This window comes from Cynocephalus volans, chromosome 5, assembly GCF_027409185.1.
Source record: "Cynocephalus volans isolate mCynVol1 chromosome 5, mCynVol1.pri, whole genome shotgun sequence".
NCBI classification, from domain to species: domain Eukaryota; kingdom Metazoa; phylum Chordata; class Mammalia; order Dermoptera; family Cynocephalidae; genus Cynocephalus; species Cynocephalus volans.
The window spans coordinates 27,140,512-27,163,866 of NC_084464.1; the positions used below are offsets into that span (position 1 = coordinate 27,140,512).

General features: G+C 44.4%; 1 protein-coding gene across 2 annotated transcripts; it reads left to right on the forward strand.

Moving 5' to 3' along the window:
• The first annotated feature begins 1,488 nt into the window (after positions 1-1,488).
• Positions 1,489-19,243, forward strand: CD83 (CD83 molecule). Of its 2 annotated transcripts, none has more exons than XM_063097610.1 (5): positions 1,489-1,655; positions 1,748-1,863; positions 14,078-14,309; positions 16,288-16,394; positions 17,729-19,243. In XM_063097610.1, exons 1-5 carry the CDS (start codon positions 1,619-1,621, stop codon positions 17,855-17,857), a joined length of 621 nt encoding a protein of 206 aa, XP_062953680.1. In that variant the 5' UTR covers positions 1,489-1,618; the 3' UTR covers positions 17,858-19,243. The 2 variants fall into 2 exon arrangements, with proteins under 2 accessions (XP_062953680.1, XP_062953681.1); XM_063097611.1 differs by having other exon boundaries at positions 17,732-19,243.
• The last annotated feature ends 4,112 nt before the right edge of the window (positions 19,244-23,355 follow it).

Genomic DNA, 23,355 nt, shown 5'->3' on the forward strand with positions numbered 1-23,355 from the left:
ACTCCCAGCTCTGCTGAGGAGAGTGTAAATGGGTGCATGCATTTTGCAGGACAAGAAGGCAATATCTAACAAAGCGGTGGGATTCCTGGGCCAGAGGGTTTGAACGTCCTCGGCTTCACTGCAGCACTGTTTATAACTGAGAAAACTGGAAGGAAGCATAAATGCTCAGGCATGGGGTCTAGCAGAGGGCACACAGAGGGCCTCGAAAATATTAATGTTTTATTTTTTAAGAATAGATTGTATACAGATGTGTTCTATTCAATTATTTTCTATACTTTTTTTTTTTGCATGTTTAAATATTTCCTAATTAAATATTTAGTGTGGTGAAGGTCATGGAGAAAAGAAACACATAGCTGGTGGGGCTGCCAATTGGCATGACTACTTCCAAGGGGAGATCAAAGACTTACGGTGATGACATTCTTTTTAACCTCTTGCACGGATGAAAATGGAAAAGTTAGACAACAGTTTGTGTTGGCAGGAGTGTTGGAAACAGGTAGGATTATAGAATGAGGACACCTCTTTGAAGGTAATTTTGACAAAACTGGAAATTCCCCCTTGACCTGACACAATTTTCTCTAATATTTACTCTAAGCAAATAAATATTCGAGCAAAGGATTATCTACACTAAAGTTCATCATAGTAATCACAACATTGTAATTTTAATAATAAAAAAGAAACAACCTATATCTAGACAGGTCTAACACTAATTGATTCTAATTTGTGGCACAACTGCACAATGGACTACTATGCAGCCACCAAAATGATGCTGTTGACACTTTTTAATGGTGTGGGACCGCTTGCAAAATATTAAGCTAAAATAAAATAGGTTTCAAGATAGCATGAAGAGTAAACCGTTAAAAATATCTATCTACGCACTGAAATAAATATACCGAAATGTTAACAGAAGTTACTTCTGGATGGATTATAGGTGATTTCTATTTTCTCCTAGAATTTTTTTTTTTTTTTTTTTTTGTCTTTTCCAAAAACTGTGTGTGTGATTGTTAAATAGCAGAGGTTCTCGTTTGCTGAGACCATCTAAACAGGCAGGGTGATACTGACTGACGATAACCCGCTGGGGCAGGCAGGGAGCCAGGTCCTGCAGGCTGACCCCTTTCCTATGGAGTCATTGATTGTCACTGAACTTGACGTCACCACGGACAGGCTGGGCTTTTGAGGAAGCTGCCCACCGTCTCTGAATCGGGCTTCGCCTCGGTAAAACGAGCGTACCCGGCTCGGATGGCCCGCTCCCGTCTCCGTTCTGAGGGTCAACGGGCCGGTGTCACGCGTGTGAGCGCGGTTGGCAAAGCCCCAAGCGCGGGGCGTTACGCGGGGATTGTTGTCACCGCTGCCCAGCCGCAGCAGCGACGCTAACTGGGGGCGCCCGGCGCGCGGGGGCGGGGACGCGCGCAGGGCGGGGTGACGGCGGCGGGGCCGGGGGCGCCCCGGGCGCAGCTGGCCGCGGGGGCGGGGGGAGGGCGCCTCCTGCTTCCGTCGCCTGCCGGGGATTCTCCGGGGCTGGCCCGCGGGGAAGTCCCCGGGCGCGCGGGGTACAAGAGGGCGGCGCGGCACGAGCGCGCCCCAGGCGGGCACCCCGAGGCGGCGGCGCAGCGCTCCGGCCATGTCGCGCGGCCTCCAGCTCCTGCTCCTGAGCTGCGGTAGGGCCCGAGAGCGCCTGTCGCCTCCGCCCCCGCGCGAGACCCCCTTTTTGTCGCTTGCTCACGGCGCGCGCTCTCTCTCTTTCTTGCAGCCTGTAGTCTGGCGCCCGCGACGCGGGAGGTGAAGGTGGCTTGTTCGGAGGATGTGGACTTGCCCTGCACCGCTCCCTGGGACCCGCGGGTCCCCTACACCGTCTCCTGGACCAAGGTAAGCGCGGCGATGCCCGCGGGCTGGGGTTTGGTCGGCTCATTTGGAGGCAGCGGGAACCAACTTTCTTAGGCTGGAGACCCCGCGGGGTGTCTCTGGAGGCTGAGCTCGGAGTGCCCAGTCTTCCCACACGTCTCCCCCGGCCCATCAGCATCCAGCTGCAAGGCAGACTTGGGTTTTGTCTAAGAAGACCTCAACCCTCTCCCTGCCCCTAAAGTTGCCCTGAGATGAATGATCCAAATGAGACATTTTGGAAGGGCAGAGAACCTGTCATGTGGATTAATTTTGCAAGTCACCTATGGTTGTGGCCAGCAGGTCACTAGAAAGCTACATGGGCCCAGATCTGGGCATTGGACGGGAGGACTGTCCCCAGAGTTCTGCTTTCTTGTGTATTGTGACTGTGATGCCCACAAAATGTGGGAGGAGGAGGGGGCAGTTTGAGAGGAAGGACTAAGAGGTACAAGTGACTTAGGCTGTTTCATAGGTGGCAGTTGTCAGTGGTCATCCCCTTTCTGGGATACCTTCCCCTCTTCTCCTTCCTCTGCCAGTCAGAAGAGGTCCTGCGATGAGGGCCTCCCTGAGGTGCATTGGAGCCCACATGTGCAAGGACAAGCGTCACTACTGTAAGAGAATTGAGTTGCATGGAGGCTTTCTTAAGGTTTCCTCTCAACAGGAACATTCTCAGATTCTAAGATTGCAATTCTGGTGGCATTCCAAAGCCACCGTGTGATACTACTGGTCCTTTGCTCCCTTCTTTAAGTCAGATTACTGCTACAACAGCACCTTCATTTTAAGCCACATAAATATGCTATCCCAGCCTCGCTCTGTGGCTCTTACTGATTTGCTGTTTTACCTGGGAGGAAATCTCTGTGAGTTTGTAGCTTTCCACTACAAACAGGGCTTTCAATGCGGGGCTTTCTTCTTTCCACCGAAAAGACACTGTAAGAACCAGCACACGCGTCTGGCCATTTAGCAGTACAAGGAAGCATAGGAGTCATCTCTTTGTGTGTGTGTGTATGTGTGTGTCCTCGCATAACTGGATGGTCAGTTCCCTGGGGACGGTGTTTGCACCATTGCTTTTGTGTATTCTGCATGGTGCCCTATGTTTGCCCTGAATTGCAACCATGCTCGGTGAGTTCAGGCTGGAACTTCCTCCATGAATTATGCACAGTGGAGATGGTGCAGCTGCCTTGGAGCGCTGCACTGTATATGAAATTAGATGTTAGTATTCCTGCCTCATTCCCACCTTATTTGCTGTGGAATCAGAGAACACAATTCTGAAATTGTCCTCCTAGTCAAAATAATGGTATTTTAAAAATATTCTAAAAACAGTATCACTTGAGTGTTCACCATATGCCAAGATCTGAGGTAAACATTTACATTATCTGTTTCTATTCTTCCAATGGGCTTAAGAGATCAGAACTATCACTGTTCCTACTTTACAGGTGATGAAACTGAGCCTTAGGGAGGGTAATAACCTGCTCACTGCTACATAGCTGGCTAAATGGTGGAATTGGGCTTTGAACCAAGCAGTCTGATTCCAAACTCTGAGTTGTTAGAAGTCTATCTTGATATCTCTGTTTTCCACCTTAATTACTTAAGGTAAAGAAAAGTGTCCCTGGGCTAGCCAGGTAGGGACTTGGTTATATCAAAGAAGGGGGAAAACATGAAAACAATATCCCTTCCAGAGAGTAATTAAACAAAGAAAATATTATTAATATCCCCAGGGGAGTAATTAAAAAGTACTCATGAAACAAGTAGATGAAATTTCAGACTGTAAAGATCAAACAGTTGTCAAGTTAATCTTCTTGCACAGGGTCATTTGGAATGGTTCAGTAAACCATAGCAATTAACCTTTGACTTCTTGGATGTCAGCTGATGATGTAACTCTATAATGTATGTGCTTGTTTATTGGACACAGTCTCGCAAGATTTACCCTGAAGGTCTCTCAGAACTGTCAAAAAAAAAAAAAAAAAGGTGGCAGTGTTTAGGCATGCTCTTTTTTCTGGTCGTCCATAGAATAGGGTCACTGAAAAATCATGCCATGGTCATTTTTTAAGAAGTAAACTGATTAAGATTGGCAGATAGGAGAGCTTTACTGTGCCGGTGAGCGAATCAGGTACCTCAAAAGTGATGTGTGTTGTTCCTTCAAGTACTTTTTAACAGGTCTCAGCATATTCTGTAGATATTTGTCATTTTCCAGCCCAATAATTATACTTTTGCATTGACTGGGCTTGTACAACACAAATGGAGAGAAGGTTCTGGAAATAAGGCCTGTGGTGAAATGCTGAAATACTTCAGTTTGCAGAAGATGAAGCATCTTGTCATTGCTTCTACAACTTTCTTGTAAAATGTTTCTGCAAGGTGGCGAGATGGCCATGAAGTGAGGACTTGGATCCGGCTGGCCATGGCCACCGAGCTCATCTCCCCTCACTTCGTCACTACCTTGGCTTTGTAAAGCCCGTTTCATCTGCACAGGAGTGTGCTGGGCAGGGAACACAGAGTCTCCGGAGTGGGTTTTCACCATCTGCCAGAATGAATCACATTCTTGCAGGCCTTCTGCATAGCACAATTGTGGTTATAATGACTCACAATCAAAAATCCCATTTACCACCCAGTCCTCCAGCACCAGAGAGACTCCTGCCAATGTCCAACTGGCACTGATTACTTGTGGTTATCAAAAGGACTCGTGTAAACCATGTGTTTTTCATCATGTGCCTTTTGTCAAAAAAACGCAAATCGGAGGGCATCCAATTAGTGATTGTAACATTAGGTGAGTTGGGAAGGACCTGTGTCTGTTTTATTCTCTGTTTCAAAGATGCAGCGAGAGGGGATCAGAGGAGGCTTAATATAGACAAGCATAGGAGGTCAAAGGTGAAGCCGGAAGTTGGCAGAGGCAACCCAATTTCTGTTAACCCAGCTCTTCTTTCCCGTGGATCAAGATACTCCTAACTGGGCTCCAACAAAGGGTCGTCCTCTCACCCCCTCCTCTCTTGGATCTTTTAAGGCAGAATGGGTGATAGAGAAGAAATAGAAAAGTTAATAAATGATTCATTAGGATCGTGGTTCAACTTAGCTTTTAAAGTTGTAAATAGATTGTGGTTCTTTGGGGAGGTATTTTGAGAAAATAGGCAAATAGACTTTGATCCATCACTCTCCTTCCATTGGCCATGGCTGTTGGTTAAATTCTGTCGTGAGAGGGTGTAACCCAATATCTTGTCTGCTGGGAGTAAGACCATGCATTGAAGGGCTATGTCTGTGCTTCATGCTGAGTGTCACTGTGTCCACATCCTCTTTGCTGAAGGTTTGGAGAGAGAGGACAGCTCTAGATGGATTGCTTTGGACATAGTTGGTGTTGGCCACTAAAAGTAATGAGTGGTCATTCGTGCCTTCTTGTATCATGGTAGGAGCCCTGGCAACCTGCGGTGATGCAAAATGAAAGAGGATGCATAGTGTCATCTCCTGGTGACGCTGTGGGAGTGAGGACAGCGATGCATCACCAGACAGGTGTTATTTTTAGATGATTTCCAATGGTAGGGAGAAAGGGGAAGTAAGACTGTGATTTCAGATAACAGATCATACTTGAACTTTATAACATTTAGAAGAGCCCCAGCTGCGGCAGATCATGGGCCACCACGTGGAGTGTTCTATCTCTGTCATGAATGCTAAGGGAACTGTTGGTGAGCAGGGTAATGGCTTTCATAAGGCTACTTCAAAATTTCAACGATAGTCACCACACAGATCTCACTTGTCCTTCTCTACCATCTTGTGAGATAATGGGCTACAAGGCGTGGGGCACTGTGCCTTTGGAGGGGCTGGTGTTGATGAACGGTCAGGGCACATGTAATCTATTCAGTCACAAACCGTGATGGACCCACGAAGGAGCCAATGTGTGCCACTTACTGTGCGTACTTGATTCTGTGATGCCATCTGCTGTAAGACAGATTTAAGAATATGTGTTTAGGAGAAAAAGGAAACATTCCTACATTAAATATGGAAGCACTGAAACATTGAAACATGAAAACAATGTGTGTGTTAGAATCAAAGAAAAACCATACGGACCCCATTGGCACCTATACTACTTGACCTGGTTGAACCACTTTTATGGGCTTTGCTTTGGATTTACAATCCCTTGCAACTGAAAGTTGGGTCAAACCATGGAAGACTTCAAGTTGGCTTTCAGATGTCTCTCACATTTACACTTCCATTATTTAGTAAATCTTCCTAAGTCCTAAATATGTGCCAAGTCCTAGCATTGGCCATCCCGTTACTGACAAGGAGCTTTTACCAGAGGACCATCTGTAAGTGAAGTCTTGGAAATGAGGACCCACAAAGCCTTTCTGGGAACCAGTGGGGTAACTAGTGATACAGCAGAAGGCTGAGAGATAGTGTTACAAAGTAGGGCATGGACAGACTGCGAAAGACCTTGAATGCCAAACTTTAATGGCCTGAACTTCATCCTTTCAGCAGTAAAGGAGCCATTGAAGAGTGTTAAGCAAAGAGAATGACAGAATACAAAATGTGACTAAAGAGAAGCATATTTCTGGTGATGCTGGACAGAACATGATTCATCCTAGAAGACAAGTCTCAGAGGCAGGCTTCCTCCTTTCATTGCAGTGAAATTCCCATCAATTTACTCAACTAAGGCTTGGACACGTTCTTGGGAGTTTCCCTACTTTCCCTCCTGCACACCAATCCTGTGTGTGTGGTTCGCAGGGGAGTAGGCAAGGTGCAGCGAGGCGGCCCTGGGGCTGGAGGAGAAGTCTCAGCCTCACGAGAATGTGGATCCAAAGCTGCTAAAATCTTTCAGCTTAAAAGAAGGTAGGGAGGAAGAAGGCTGCTGAGAGTTAAATAGAAACAGAACAAAACAAAACAAAAAATCACCCCCCCAAACCCCACTGTTTTCCATGAATAGAAGGAGGAACCTGAATCACATGGGGACTGGATTGTCTTAGTTCTACACTTGGTTGTGTGACTACACAAGGAAGAGGAAGTTTGGAGAAGGTCTCAGTGACATAAGGGAAGGCTTTATGTAGGGCAAGACTAAAAATGGATTTATTACCTAAAAAAGAGGTTCCTCCATCTATCTAACAGTTTCCATAATCCCTTCCCTGCTACTCCTGCAATAACCCTAATGCTTCTATCAGTAAGTCCTTAGCTAATGCCTGAGCTGGACCAAAGTACTTCCCTAAGTTTGCTTTACACCCATAAGCATGCTTTTGTTTTTGTTCGTTTTGCACTGGGGTGTATTTGGGTAAATTCCTGTGTGTGCCACGTGGAACTACTATAGACTTGGAAGCCCAAGGCTTGTATCAATGGTCATTTTCCTGGAGCAACAACTAGTCTCCTGCATGTTCTTATGTCCATCGTCCAAAGAGAGGATTTGATTCCAGAAGAGGTGGTAGTTGTGTAGGATCCTGGGTCCAGCTGGGGAAGACCTTTGGGAAAAGAAGGATGTTAGTTGCTGTGAACAATTCATGATCCCCTTGGACCAGATGCTATGGCTCAGTTCTGGGCAACAAAGGTTCTGAATCAAATCAGGCCCTGAGGTCTCACTCGCTGAAGACGGGGGAGGCGTATGAGCCCAAAGGAGAAAGCAGAACTACCCGAGAGGCTGAGCTCTGTGGAGATAGCCCCCTCTGTGCCACACTGACTTATGCGGTGGTGCAGGGTGACTATCAGTTTGGACACTTTCAGTTGCAAGGGATTGTAAATCCTATCAAAATTAGATTAAAGAAAAGAAAATATATGGGCTTCTATATCATGGAAGTAGAAAAAAATTGAAAAATCAAAAATAGTTCACTTTTCAGTTATGGCTGGTGTTGTGGGTTGAATTGTGTCCCCCCAAAAGATATGTTGAAATCCTAACCTCTGGTGCTTGTGATTATGACTTTATTTGGAAATAGGGTCTTGGCAGATGTAATCAAATTAAGATGAGTTCAGACCTGACTAGGGTGGGCCCTAATTCAGTATGCCTGTTTATAGAAGAAGAAACAGACATAGACACAGACGAACAGGGAAGACACATGTGAAGATGGAGACAGAGATTAGACTGATGTGTCTGCAAGCCAAGGAGTGCCATGGTTTGCCAGCATCACCAGAATCTAAGAGAAAGGCCTGGAACAAATTCTCTCCTAGAGTCATCAGAGCTCTGGTCCTGCTGACACCTTGATTTTGAACTTCTGGCCTCCTGAACTGTGAGAGAATATATTTCTGTTGTTTTAAGCCACCCAGTTTGTGGTGCTTTGTTATAGCAGCCCTAGCAAATGATACAGCTAGAGTTAGAGGTTCATGAGTATCTCCAGGGCTTGGTGGCTTCCTACCTCTCAACTCTTCTTTCCTTCGTGTTGGTTTTCTTACCAGCCTCTGCATGGCAGCCAATAACTGCAAAGTTGTATATTCTTCCAGAAGCAAGTACAAAGGGAAAAATTATGCCTCTCTTCTAATATCTCAACAAATGTCTGATGATTCTTAAGTGGCCTTGATTGGGTCATGTGCCCATCAGAACCAGTCTCTGTGATGGAGGAATGTCAGGCCTGGGTTAAGTGCGCCTCCTGCAGACCCAGGTGTGGAGCCCTGTGAAGAACAAGGAACTCAGAGCTTGTAATGATGCCCCTTCCAGGTCCAGTAGGACCCACAAGATGCTAATGGAAGAAGGATGATTGTCATGATCAATGAATAGTCCCATGTTGCCTTCAAATCCTAATTCCAAAGGGCTTTTGTTGCGTTATGATCATGGTGCTTTAGAAAATTCAGAATGTTGACTTTGCCAGAAAGAGATGGAAAGCATCGGCAGTAAGGAATGATGCAATGGGTGGATGGATTAGAAGCCTATCAGATACAACAGCAATTTTTATTACCAATACTATCAATTATGAAGCACTTTCATATGTTTTCTCATTTGATTCTTATTATAACCCCATGGGCAAGTCGGGTAGTTCCAGATGAGGAAATGAGACTCAGAGGTGAAGTGATTTATTGAAGATCCAGCTGATTAATGGAGAAGCTGGGACTTGACTTCAGGCCTTTTGATTCCAAAGCCAGTGCTCTTGTAACTATCTCATTGTTTGTAAAATTCACGCATTTATTCAGCAGATGTTTTCTGAATACTTCCAATGTGCAGGGAACTATTTAGTATGCTGAGTGAAACCTTGTGTATAAAAAAAGAGAAAGTAGTAACATTTTTAGGACCTTCTGTGTGATGGGTACAGGCTGAGCATCTGTAATCCAAAAATCTGAAATTCTAAATGCTCCAAAATCTGAAACTTTTTGAGCATCAGCATGATGATACAAGTGGAGAATTCCACACCTGAAACATTATTTCTTCATGGTATTAATGGTATGTCATGTTTTTTATTGTTAGGTGTTCATGTGTGGATATGTGTAAGAAAGTGATTGCTTATGGTACCCTATGAATTCAGAGTCAACAATGATGGTGATGCCAACTAACTGCAGATTGTCCACGTGGGTGGCTGAGATAGTGACACCTTTGCTTTCTAATAGTTCAATGTACACAAACTTTGTTTCATGCACAAATTATTTAAAATATATAAAATTACCTTCGGGCTATGTGTATAAGATGTATATGACACATAAATGAATTTCATGTTTAGATTTGGGTCCTATCCCTCAGATAGCTCATTATGTATATGCATATTCCAAAATTCAAAAAAATTTTGAAATCTGAAACACTTCTGGTTCCAAGCATTTTAGATAAGAGATACTCAGCCCGTACTATGCTTGGGGTCTGTACACATCATCATAAATATCTTGACACCAACTTTGTGAGATAAAATCACACCCAAGTCTTAATGGAGCAAATTGCCTGTGAGTTGTTCAGTTAGTTGGCCAAGAGCAGAACTTGCCGTGGTCGGGCTAGGAATTGGTTCCAGCTCTGTCCAACTCCAAAGCCTGTGCTCTTAAGTATGCTGCCTCTGCTATACTCATAACCCTGTTAACAGCCATAAATCCAACTCTGTCTGTTAGACCCAGTAAATCTCAAAGTGGAAAATCATTTTTCTAATAAAACTGCACTTAAAAAAAAATGATGTTAATGCTTGTACATTTTACCCTCATTATGACATCAACCTCTGAGCCAAACTATTTTGCACGTTATAAAGAGCTGTTTTTATGATGAATGGGGATTATATTGGCACTTTAATTGAGTCAGAAACCAAGGTACATGAATGTTAGTGCACAAGAAGCGCAATAAAAAAAAAAAGCTGTTCAATGTGGTTGGAATACATTAGGTTAATTTAGTACCACATTTAAATCCTTTAAGTCTGTACCTTGAAACATGTTTTTATCACACTGTTAGATGAAATAATTATATACATATGTATGTACACGCAGTTTTCTGCTCAACCACCCTTTTCTTTCAATTAGGCGTTATCACATTCTTAACAGATCTGGTGTACGATAACATTGAATTACAAGATTGTGATCAAAACCCTTTCTTTGCTATAGGAATGGAACAGTTGCCCTCTGACATTCAAATATGGCAATCTAGGAAGTTGGCATATATTTGGATAAAGTTATGTAAACTTTTTTAAAAGCACTTTCACAGTAGTGTTTTTTAAATATAGGCAATTCTAGCCATATTTAATTATTTATTTTATTTCTTTTGTTCTAGTTCAAATTTGTCCTTCATTTTTTTTTTTAAAAAACAAACCTACTTAACTCACATACCTTTAAAATTAGTACTTGTGTTTTGCTTGATTTAGCATTCAGCAAATTAAAGAGAGTTTATTATAATTTAAGGTTTGTGGTTTCCTGAAGGTCAAATTTCCATTTGAGAAAAATAACATGGTATTTAAATTATTTAGTCAAACTGGAAGCCTTAGACAAAGTCGAAGTCCCGAGGCTTTCTGAAAATGAGAGGTCCCATATTTTGCTCTTGTCTAATTCAAACAAAATGATAGAGCTGTCAGCATAAAAGTTAAAGCACAGTGTGGGGATTTAAAAAACATTATTGGGATGAGTGTTTTGAGGAATTAATTTGCTGGAGTTGTGTTGTGCGTAAGCTCACTGTGCTACAATTTTAATGTTGTGAAGTTCAATTATGCTTGGCTGTGAATGATTCCGAGGGCGCCTTTTGTTATAAATTACTATTTCCTAAAATGCTTTTCCAGAGAAGCAATGAAACTCTTTTAGATTTGGAATGTTTAAAGAGCCAGTCTTACCGGCGGTTGATTTTGAGCTAGCTCCAGCATTTATACGAACTCATAAAACAAAGCAAAGTTGAGGGTGGCCCCTTTGTTGTCATTCTGTTTTCCTCAAACTGAAATTTCTCCTTCGGTTCTGGTGCTGCTTCTGCCCCCGCTAACTCATCTGATAAGGCAGGGTGATAGCTGCTTGGTCACATATCTGGTGATAATGATTTGAACTTTTGCATAACAAGTCCCTTGGTACTGCTAGTGCCCCACCCTCATTCAAACACGCAGCATTAACGTAACAACTACAACTACTTCCGTGCTCCTACTGCTGTGGGCAAATCTAGATTCCTCGGATGGAGTCACTTGAGAAGATACAGCTTAAAACGGCAAAAGGAAGGGGGACGAGGCATTGCATATTCCTAGAACTTGAAGCTAGAGGGAACATTATGAAATATTTCCAGGTGTGTTGTATGAATTTACGGGAAATTCTTTTTGCTATAGTTAGTTATCGGGCAAAAAGTGCTGTTCATTATTTTGGCTCGAGTTCCCAGGTTATACTAGTAGTTTCTGGAGCATTCAGGAGAAGGCATCTTTGGAAGATGCCCCTGTGAGAGTTGAGATGTTTTGCTGTGATCCCACTGATGGCTGTGACATTTTAGTAAATCAGAATTCTGCAGGTTCCTTTGGGGTTGTTTTGAATTTCCTCTCGGTTCTTTCTCTGTTCTTTTTATGGTCTCACTCTGCCTTTGTTTTACTACTTAAAAATACCTAGAGGCCCACTGGAGGTTTTACCAGAGGCCCATGTTAAACTGACCATCAAATAAACTAGTTCTTTTTGTTACTGCTGAATTTTAAAATGCATTTTCTCTGCAAATAGAGCATTTTCTCTGCAAATAGACGGAAGGCTGTTGCCAGCCAGGTCTGATCACCAGCTCCTCCTTGCTTTGGCAATTCCCAGCAGCTAGCATGATAAGGGGGACCATCTTTATGTAAATAGGAGCAGTAATTTATATTTCCGCCAGCTGCAGAGGGCATCAGAGTTTCGATCTTGACTTTCAGACGGGTCTTTCTCAAAATGGTTGTTGCAGCCACATTTGTACTTGGAGGCCCATTTAGAAAAGAGAAACAGGATAGGACATTGGCGTGGGGACTCCAGAGACTGGGGCTGAGTTAATTAGTTCAAACTGGCCTTACGGGGGAACCCGGGCACAGATTGGCTCTGGGTGGTCCTGGGCATCTGGCTCATCCAAAGCTCTGCCTTGTAGGACAAGGCACCTCTGCCAGGCAGTGGAAGGAGGGCAGGGGTGTGAGCACGAGAAGAGGCTGCAGTCTGTGGTTTACTTAGGCTTGACAAAGGAAAAATTCTAAGTTAGACACATTCTAGAATGAATTTGACACCTTAAGTTTCCTCAGCAATACCTCCTTTATTTGCTTTTTCTCAACACCCAAAGGCCCCAGTCTTTTAGCTTCCTCTTGTAGATTCTTGATTATTTAGGGAGGAATCTTCCAACACAAGAAGAATCGTTGAGAAATGGGATTATGTTGACAGGCTCGACCGGAAAAGAGACATTAGTTTCAGCCCAGTGCTAGGAGTGAGCCAGTTTTCTTGCAGGAACGATAAATCTGCCACCAGATGTCTCTGTAGCCCACTCTACAGGAATGCTAAGGCGCACCAAAGGCTGGAACCTGAGTTCTCGGGTGAACTAGTGGTGCATTTCCTAATTTAACAAATTAAGCAGAAATGAGTGAGCGTGCGTGTGTGTGATTGTGTGTGCGTGTGTGTGTATCTTCTTTCCTGAGCTGCCTCATAGAGTGTTTCACTAATTCCTTGGTTATCCATTTCCCTGCACTGAGTCCCTTCCTAAAAGTCATAGAGGAGTTGCAGGGTGCTCCCAGAACAGGAGCGTGAACACTGGCAGATGCAGGCAAAGATAGTGGCAGTGAGGATTGCTAAGCTCTCTCTCTCTCTCCCTAAGGTGGCTCTTGGGTGCTGTCCCAATGCTAGGGACAGGTATGAGATGCCACTTCCCTGGGCTGTCTGATGCTCCCCAGCCAATCTGCAGGTGGTGGCTCAGGCTCTGCGGGGGGATGCCACGTTGAAGGGCTGCCCGTGAGCACTGACAACAATGATTTGCTTTACTGTGTGTGTAAATTCATTTTAGGGGCTTTAAAGCATTTCAGTGGAGGATCAACTGGCAAGTTAATTAGGCAAATTAAAAATATTTCCAGGAAAGAGTGTTGATGGTTAACGTGGTATGTGCCTGATCTTTGAAGTAGGAGATGCTGAAAACATCCCACCAGTCTAATCCCAAAATAGTTCAGGGAAAGAAAACCAGCCAGATTAATTGTTTAGCTAAATTGGGTATCTACCCCAGTCAGGCTGATCTGCCCTGGGTTCAGTGATTTAAACCGTTACTGCCATTCCATGAGCAGTTTGAGAGACCTGTGGTGACAGTAGGTGACACATAAAATCTCCACAAGGCACTCTTCTCAGCTGTCTTCCGGCTGTCCTTCTGCCATGCCAGGCGTGACCACACAAATACACAGCCTTTGAGGAGCAGGTGACTGTTTACTGGGGGCGTTGCTCATCTGCATTGCTGATGTTAGCTTAGTTGTTTGACAATGATCTTAACAGACTTAGGAAGTTTTTCAAATAAAAGGCTGGGATACAAAAATAATAGTCAGTCAATGCGTGAGTTCGTATCTGAAGAAAACAAGAGAACATTTAATATAGAACAACCAGCAGTGAAATATAATCTAAAGTGATTCATACTCAAGATATCACTATCGTCAACAGTGGCACTCTGTCCCTTATGTTGGGTGGAATTTGGGATACTTATGACAGGATTGTAAGATGCAATCCTGATCTTATTCCGAAGAAGATATAGCCTTCAGGAATTTTCATAAATTCTATCCTCCCCAAAAAGCACGATATCTTATTTTAGAAACATTAGTTCAGGATGAATTTTATGAAGACAAGATGGAAACCTTTGGTGTGAATCCCAGTGCTCAGAGGTTCTGTCAGTCAAGAATGATGCACTATGATTCTTTCTTCCCAGCTCACAGGGGCCGGTGAAGAGAGGATGGAGGTGCCCCAGGGAGATCTGCACCTCGGTGGACAGCACTATCATCAGAAGGAGCAAAACGACTCTTTTGAGGCCCCCAGTGAGAGGCCCTATTCCCTGAAGATCCGAAACACTACCAGCTGCAACTCGGGGACATACAGGTGCACTCTGCAAGAGCTGCAAGGGCAGAGAAACCTAAGTGGCACGGTGATCTTGAAAGTGACAGGTGAGGTGACCTGCTGCACTTGTTTTCTTCTTGCAAAATGCGTGTGCACTTCCTACAGGTCCTAAAATCAGTCCTCTTGTTCGGAGTTGAGCTCTGCAGCTTTGGATCATATCCGTAGCCAAAAGCTGAACTCTGCTGCGCAATGTTATATTTTTTCTTTATATGACTTAAACTACGCCTTTTGTTTGACTTTTGCCCAACACTTGTTAGGGGCTGAGGCTGGAAATGACAAACATGTTGTCATAGAGCCCCTGATTTTGTGCAGTAGCTACTTTCTCCTCTGTCAGGTAGCTGAAAGGAATTGGACTCAGGATAATATTCTTATTCTCACAAAAACACATTCACTGTTTAAGGGGGCGCTGTTTGAATATTGCTTGCTGTTATATATGCACACACACGCAGACACACACACACACAGTACTCCTTTTATGCTCCTTAATCTCCAGCCATTTATTCTGCTTCATTTGTCTTCCTGGCACTTATTACACCTGGCGTGTTATATATAGATGGGCATGCTATGTATAGATGGTCAGGTTATATATAGAGGGACATGTTATATATAGAGGGACATGTTATATATAGATTGGTTTATTGTCCATTTCCCCTAAGAGAGCAAGAACTTCTGTTTTATCCTCTGCTGTATTTGGCACACATTAGGCCCTCAATGAATATTATTCATAAGAGTGAGAAATAAGAATCACTTTGGGGGAAGAGCAGAGAGGTGAGGTTTGTCCGTCAGGGAGCGGAGAGGAAATGAACAGAGAACAGCTGATTTTCTCTCCCTTTTTTCTTCAAAGGCAATGTTGCCTACAACTGAGGGGGTCAGACTCTGGAATCACTTAGATCTGGTTCAAATATTAAGTCTGCCGCTCGTTAGCGTGTGACCTTGGGCAAAAGGCTGATAGACTCTAAACCTCAGTTCTCTCCTCTGTAAAATGGGGCTAACAACCTCTGCAGCATCGGCTCATTGCTAAGGTTTAATGCGATGTTGCACTAAATGCTTAGTGCAGTGCCTGGAGTAGGCTGAATGTTCAGTAGATGTTCGGGACCCTTAGGACAAAGGCTGTCAACATCTTTTCTTGAGTCACAGACCCCTGCGAGAATCCATCCCTAGACTATTGCATGAAATTTTGACTTCAATTTCAAATCCGTAGGCCTCAAGGGAGGAGCTCCTTTGGATTATCTGCATTCCACCTGCTCCTGCCTGGACTCTGTTAGCAACCACGCTACAGCCCAAGATAAACTTGCTTCTCCAGATAGCACATTGGATGTCACTCCTGAGTGGGGAAAGGCTGTCCCCTTTATGTCTGCCCCTAGGCTAAAGGCCTCCCTCCTCCTGCCCTCCTTGAATGCTGCAGCCACATTCTTTAACAAGCCCTGAAGGAGCTGTCCCCCTCTCCCTCTATGTTGCCTGCTTTGGTGGAAGAGCTTGAATGAGTCTACAAAACTGTGTAGTTGTATGCAGCAATAGCAAGGCAGCTCCCATGCCTCATGTCATAGTCCCCGGACCCTCCTGAGGTGAGGACTCATAGTCTACCCAACACCAATGAAATTATAATAACTTGTGGATTAACCAGTGGTGCTTCACCTGATGTGAAGACAAAGTAAAAGCCAGGAGAGGCCTGACATCGGATATGGAGCAGACATGGGGCAGGATAAGTCTGGCTCTGCCACCTGCCCTCAGCCTCTCTGAGCTTCAGTGCTTCATCTGTAAAATGGGAATACTCACGCCTGCTCTTAAGATACAGGGAGACACTGTGCAAATCCCATTGCACACAGCCATACACAGAGTGACGGTGAACGCTGCTGCCACCACTGCCGTTGCTGTAACCATGACTGCTGTCCATCCTGATGGCACAGACGGGAGGGTGGGGATAGGAGACAAGTCGGGCTGGTAGGGACAAAGCATTCTTAGCTTTTTATCATGGTAGAAAAATCCTGTTAAAATGGCTTCATATGTTACTTTTTTCTTTTAAAGGATGCCCTAAGGATCATAAAGAAGGGAATTTTAAGAAATACAGAGCTGAGGTTGTACTGCTGTTGGCTCTGGTGGTTTTCTACTTAACACTCATCGTTTTCACTTGTGTAAGTAACTTTTTAAAACATCTATTAGTATTAAAAGATGGCCCGAGGACACCAGTCCCAATACAGATGTAGATGGTGTGAATCATTTCATAATGGTGGAGGGGATTCTTCGCTGAACCCGGGACATATTGAGGCCCCTGGACTGGGAGAATCATTACAGGAAGCCAGAGAGAAGGTTTCCAGCTTGTTTTTTGTCTGGTGGCTATGCATAGAGCATTGTGAAAAGAAAATTAAATAAGATATGTGAAGGAAATTTGAGACATGCCAGTGGAGCCTATTAGAAACCAGAAGGCCTGGTAGTTACAGTGTGAGAAGTGACCACGCCAGCTGCTCTCCATCAGAGGGCACAGGCCCTGTTCTTCCTGTGGGCAAGGGAGCAAGCCCTGCCTCCCCAGGGATAGACCGGTTTCCCATGCCTGCCCTAAGATTGTTTTCCCTTGGGGGTTCTCCCCTTGTATTTTTGGTACTTCCACCCCCTCCTTAAGAATTAACCCCAAGAAGCCAGAGCAGCGGGGCACACAGGAGTCTCTTGGGGTGGAGGGTGGCTGGCCAGTGCTTGGGCTTCCTGGACATATCCTTGAGCTATTGGTTGCAGGCTCCAGCTAAAAGCCCCCTGAGTCTCTTAGCACAGGGCAGCTCACGTGGCTTGAGCACAGTCCAGTTGTGGGCCTGAGCCCCTAGGATGTGATCTACCCGATGAGCCTCAATATCACCAGGAGGGCTGGCTGCTTAGGGAGCAGGACAGACCTCACCCAGGACCTATCCCAGGGCTGGTTCTTGTCGCTTACTGTGCCCTTCCATTTATTTACTTACCTCTGTGGCTGAGCACTCATTGCTCTGGATTCTATTTTAGACATCCATCAAAAGACTCCATTGAGCACCTGCTGTGTACATGGCATCATACTAGGCACTGTATGGGATATAAAAAGGTGTGAGACATTGTTCCTGCCCCCCAGGAGCTTACAGTTTGGTTGCTAGTGTTATTTGCACATACAAGGATAATTAAAATCACCAGACAGTAAATTTTAAAAATGAATGACTTTAGTTTCTGGTTGGCAAAGGCCCTCTTCTGTGGCATTTGCCCACAGAGATATCTGACAGTAGGGGCTTGCAGTGGCTGCAGTCTGTAATCAGTGAGTGTCCTGTGGAAGTTTGGGGATACCAGTAAGATGTAAGTCTCTCATAACACGAATGAGGTGGCGTGTGTAACGAGGGCTTCCAGGATGAGTCGTCCAGCCAGCACTCAGTGGATGGGCTTTAAACTCAGGTGGCAACTGCTGCATTTTTCCAATTATTCACTTCTCAACTTCTCTCTTTTATTTCATCTTTTTCAGAAGTTTGCACGACTACAGAGTATTTTTCCAGATTTTTCTAAACCTGGCATGGAACGAGCTTTTCTCCCAGTCACCTCCCCAAATAAGCATGTGGGGCCAGTAACTCTTCACAAGACAGAACTGGTATGAGCCGTATTTCTGCAGGTCGTGTTTCCTGAAGTCAAGGGCTCAATGGGGTGTCCCTCCGCCACACCAGACAAGAGAAGCATGAGCCTCCACTGAAGATGGCATCCTTCCTGTGATGTCCTTCACCTGGCCGAAAACTTCTGAAAGTGGATCCCACCCCACTTTCTGCAAGCAGGACCTTGAAAACCATTATGTGACCACAGAGCATGGGGTCCTCCCAACTTCCTCATGGCCACTGCTTAGTGTTTTATGCAGCCATCTGGTCATCCTCTTGGAAACATTTTCAGTCGTATAAAAGCTATGATGAGATGCAGTTGGAAAGGGTCTTGGGAAATGTGAATGCCCAGAGTTGGCCCTGTGACAGACTCCTGAGGATAGTTTTCCTCTTTCACATCTGGGAAACATCTCTGTGAATTTGCTGTGTTTGGTTGTGTTGGTCCAGATGTTTTACTTCTGGGAGAAATTGACAGGCCAAGCTGTGAGACAGTGGGAAATATTTAGAAAATAATGTCCTGGTGTGGAGGCCCTGCTATTTCTAAGGAGTGTTATGTGTACATAGAAACAACAGGTCAATGAACCGTTTCCCCAGAGGGTCTTTTCATCTGGGAAAAGCATCCATAAAGAAGCAATAGAGTGCCACATTTATTTTTATATCTATGTATACTTGTCGAAGAAAGGACTCGTGTTTTTTTCCTTTTGAAATCTCTATCTACAGTCACATGGCATTGCTTACTGACAAGCAGCCTGAATTTGGAGAGTAAGATCAAGTCAGAGAGGATGGCAACAGGACAGAGAGCTGTTTAGCAACCGCTGGAAGTGCGGGACCCACCACCGCAGTCTGGGTTCCAGCCCCAGCTGTCCCACTGCCTAGCGGTACGATCTTGGGAAAGTTCCTTAGGGTTTCTACTCTCTCAGTTGTACACTGGAAGGCTGTTAGATGGCTTCATTACAATAACGTATTGTGAAAATGCTTTGAAAAAGTGTACGGGGCTATATAACCTCGAAACTCTGTTGGGTCACCGTCCTTGCTATTATGTTGGTGTTCTGAGAGGAGGCCACTCACTTCTCACGTTTTCCACTGTTCCAAACAAAGAAGATGACAAAGGAGACTTTCCCATAGACTTCCCTATGAATTCCTTTGGGGAAGTTGAGGAGGCCACTCTAGTGGTCTGTGCTTGACACACCAGCTACAACTACCCCAAGATATGGACATATCGGAGCCACTGGGCCATGGGAAGCGAGGACATCACAAAATGTTGCATTGATGTTTTGATAATTGTGGGGTTTTGCATATCAAACTTGGCACCTTCCTTATTTCTTTTCCAAAGAGATCTTGTCCTTTTAGTAGCATGTGCATTGCCCACACTAATATTGAAGAGTAAAAGAGATGCCAGGTTGACTCAGTGTTTTTGCCTTTTTGTCATGGCTTTCATGCTATGAAAGGTACCGACATGAACAGGGAGTGTTTTTTTATTTTAAACTGCTCGTAAAACTTTGGGATGAGTGCTGGGGTGTCTATAAACTAGTTTGAGAAGCAAAATCCAAAATTAGATGGAAGATTGGCTGAGGCCTTCCTCTGGGGGGGGGGGGCTATGGCAGACAAACCTCTGTGGAAGAACCTACCTACTTCCCAAAGATGCTCCCAAGTCCATTTGGGAGCTGTGTTGCCACCCAGTTAGTACATGATCAACTTGTGGTAACATGCATGGCCACAGACGGGAGGGGTGTAAAGAAGAGGAACTTCTGCTTCAGAGAGAGGTGGAAAGTCAGGGGCCTTGTACCTGGGATTCATGGAGTTTCATTCAAAGTTCTTGAATAGGTCTCTTACCCCCAGAATCTAAGAACAATATGGGGTAAGTGGTTGTAGTAGTTATTAAAGCGTCATTGGTGAATGGCTCTTTACCAAGGTGAATGTACATAAAATATCTCTGAAAGCTGTAGATTCCCTTTTAATGGGAATCCATCTAACAACTCCATTCTTAAATGCTTTACCAAAAGTGCTGGGGAGACCCTTTGGCATGGTAATTAACAGCTCAGAGAGTTCTTATCCACCTGAGTTTGCACCCTGCTTCATTACGAGGAAGCTGTACCACCTTGGGCAGGGACTTACCTCTCTAAGCCTTCTTTGGCAGATCTTTAGAGTAAGAATCAGAATGGTATCTGCGTAATAGATTTTTTGTGAGGATTAAATGAAGGGCTAAGCCTAGTGTCTAGCAAATAGTAAAGTCTCTATTGATATTAGAACAAGAAAGGAAGAAAAGAGAGCAGAGGAATTGTCAGCCTCCAGGAAACTTTGACAGAATGGTTTTGTTCAAAGGAACGAATTGACTTGGTGGGGGCGTCATGTCGCTTTCAGAGCATTAATCCACGGTGAACTAACTGCTTCATGGTCATTAGAATTACAGTACGAAAGGGACCAGGGAGGGGGGTTGTCCATCAATTTGGACTGACTTAAGCTAGAAACATGATGGAAATTTGAGGGTAGGTATCTCAACATTTCATACCTAGTCTTTGGTAGAAGAATAGGGATGTGTGTGTGTGTGTGTGTGTCTATCAGAGAGAGAGAGAGAGAGAGAGAGAGAGAGATCTGGTGTAGAGGGTGGGGAGGGCAGAATTTATCAAGGAGAGTGAGCTGGTTTTCCATTGCTTCAACTGAGGCCTATCAAGATATTTCAGAGGAAGGTAGGTGCTCATGGACCATATTTATTCTCTGTCTCCACTGCCAGGGAAAGCTTTGTTCTCAGGGCTCTCTTTTGCCTGTGGAATTAGATCTACGGTTATAATTCTTTCACCTTGGGCTGTCCTGGGACACAAATACAGACATGAATATCAGCTCCACATTCTTCCAAAAGAAAGCCTGTGGTTTTTTGTATTCATAATAATACTTAGCAGGTTTTGTTATAGGAAATACTGAGCCTCACTCACAGAATCCAACAGAGCCCGATTATCTGCTGGGCTTGCAAGTGAAGAGCTACGACGGCAGCCTGTGGGCACAGAGACGGCCACGTGAGGCCTGTGTTTGACCCCACAGCGCAGCGAGCGTCAGGGGTCCCAGAGCAATTCAGTCTGCTTCCCTAGCTCTTTCCTCACTGGCAGTTTTATTTGGTGGCTTTAACTGGATCATTGTTTAATACTTCACCTTTCCTATGTGAAAATAACCAAAGACCTAAAAATCTTAGGATAGGAGCTGTTTGCTTAATTCACCAGCAATCACCCCACATAGCTTTGTAACTGATTGTTGGCAGAGCCAGATTTGATCCAATTGGTTGGTGAGATACTATCAGTCAGTTCTTTGGACACAGTCAGCTATTGCTATTTATTGTCTTCTCAAGACTAGATGTGCTTGTTTTCTAATTTTCACATTTAAATTTCATATGAAATTAAAATTCTACCACCTGACTTTTTGGGATGTGTGTGTGTGTGTGTGTGTGTGTATGTGTATTGAATGGGTGAAATTAAACATAAGCCTATTGGCTGAGCATTTACTTTGGACAAAATAGTGCTGTAGGTACTCAGTGCACTATTTAAAAAGCAAGACACAGTCCTCCCTTTCAAGGAACTTACAATCTAGGGGAATAAGAAATGAGCTCAGAGCTGTATGCACAGTTCCTTGTTTTACGTAATATTAGGGAGGGGTTTGCAGAATACTGGGAACACAGAGAAAGAACTGCAGGAGCTTCCAAATTCTTCTGGGGGCACCTTTTAAAAGGCTTTGCAGAACTGATGCCGTTTGAACTCAGATTTGAAAGATAAGCAGGGTTTTGAACAGTATTGATGGAAAAGGGTGCTGGGAACGGCAAGGACACAGTCTCTAAGGCGGGGAGGTAGAGAGCAGGCATGAGCAGAGGGTTGTAGGAGAGCTTATGTAGGCACAGGGCACCCACAGCGCAAGTGGAGTAAGGAACAGTAACAGAAGGTGGACAGGTACCGTAGCAAGCTGCGCAGCAGCACAGCTCTGAAGGCTTCTGAACTGGGGAGCTGTATCGTTAGATCCAGTTTTAGGATAATAGCCAGGAAAACAAAGTGAAAGACGAGATGGGAGGCAAGAAGCCCATGCAGGGGACTAATGGGAGTCCCAGGAAGCACAGCCTCAATGAAAGAGAAAAGGAGGGATGGACACCAGCTGGCTCCTGCACGTCGTCTTTTCAGTCTTCAGTCCCGGGTGGCTTTTCTTATGATGTCAGTTACCGCACATACGTTTTGTTACTGCTGCTTTTGTTTTGTTTTTTCACTTCGGCCTCCTTTCCTTTCCTAAAATAACAGGATGGAAAGAAAGAGCCCATTCCTTCCATCTTTACCTCTACACAGCAGCAGCACTCAATCATCTTAGACCACGGGAAATGTCCCCACGTGTCACATCCGTCACTGTAGCTAACACGACTGTGCTGCTGCTGCTGCCGTCATAGACTTCACAGGTTTTGAGCTGGTTTTACCCATCTCCACTCCTGCTCCTGCCTCAACTTTGCTGTCCCGGAAGACTATTTCTAGTGTTCCCCTTATATAATTTGATGCTATGATTGATCAGTGTTTGGTTGACTCGGGGAACATGGTATGCATCCTCTGAGCTCTTTTGGTTTATTTTTTAGTGTATGTACAACCATATAACTAACCTTTGATTCTTTCATTGGTTCTGTGTCTTTATGCATTTGTCTGGTTGGTTATTACATGTTACATAATTGCTCTTTAGCAATTTTTAAAAATTAAAACTTCCAGCAGTTGGCTGACTAACGAACTCTGCTAACAGAGATTGATGATAAGCCAAAAGATACCTTCCAGGGAGCAGAATGGGTTGTGCATGGACGACCCGGGGTGGGTGTGTGCATGTCTTAGAGAAACGGAGAATGGTGCCATGTAACATGGTTTACTCCCCAAGTGCCTGATAAATCACATGCGAGCCCCACTCTGTCCTTCAGAGACAGGCGTTTCACGTGCAGACACATCTTTTTTCTTTCCTACTTTATTTCCTTCTCCCTGTGGGATCCCAGGCAGCACACAGTTAGGTAACAAAGGACTATCAGGAAAACATCCTCTAGGTGGAGTGTATTTGTTTCCATGGTTCCTGAGAAGTTAGAGTGAAGGAAGGAGGTGAAACTTGGGAGCCGAAAGTAAATCTATTCTTTTCTCCTTTCAGTGCATAAACACGTACAGGATCCGTCTGGGCAGGGGAGACCGATCTCACTTAGTGATTCATTTAGAGTCTGCATGAGAAGGAGATATTGTTTTGTTCTTCATTATAAAGGGGGCTATTTCTTCAAATTGACCATTTTCTCCCTCACTCTTTGCCAAAGTAGCCTGTTTACAATCCACTCTTGTAGATTACAGTACTTATAGAGACAAGTACAGAGAAACTCAGACATTCAAAAGCTTTGAGACATCCCACAGAGTTGGAATGCTTTTTTCAAAGGGGGAAAAAAAAATCTGCAAATGTGTATGTACTTGCCCGGTACCCGAAAGAGCCAGCTGGACAGCCCATGAACGACTCCCATTCAGGAATAACAAAA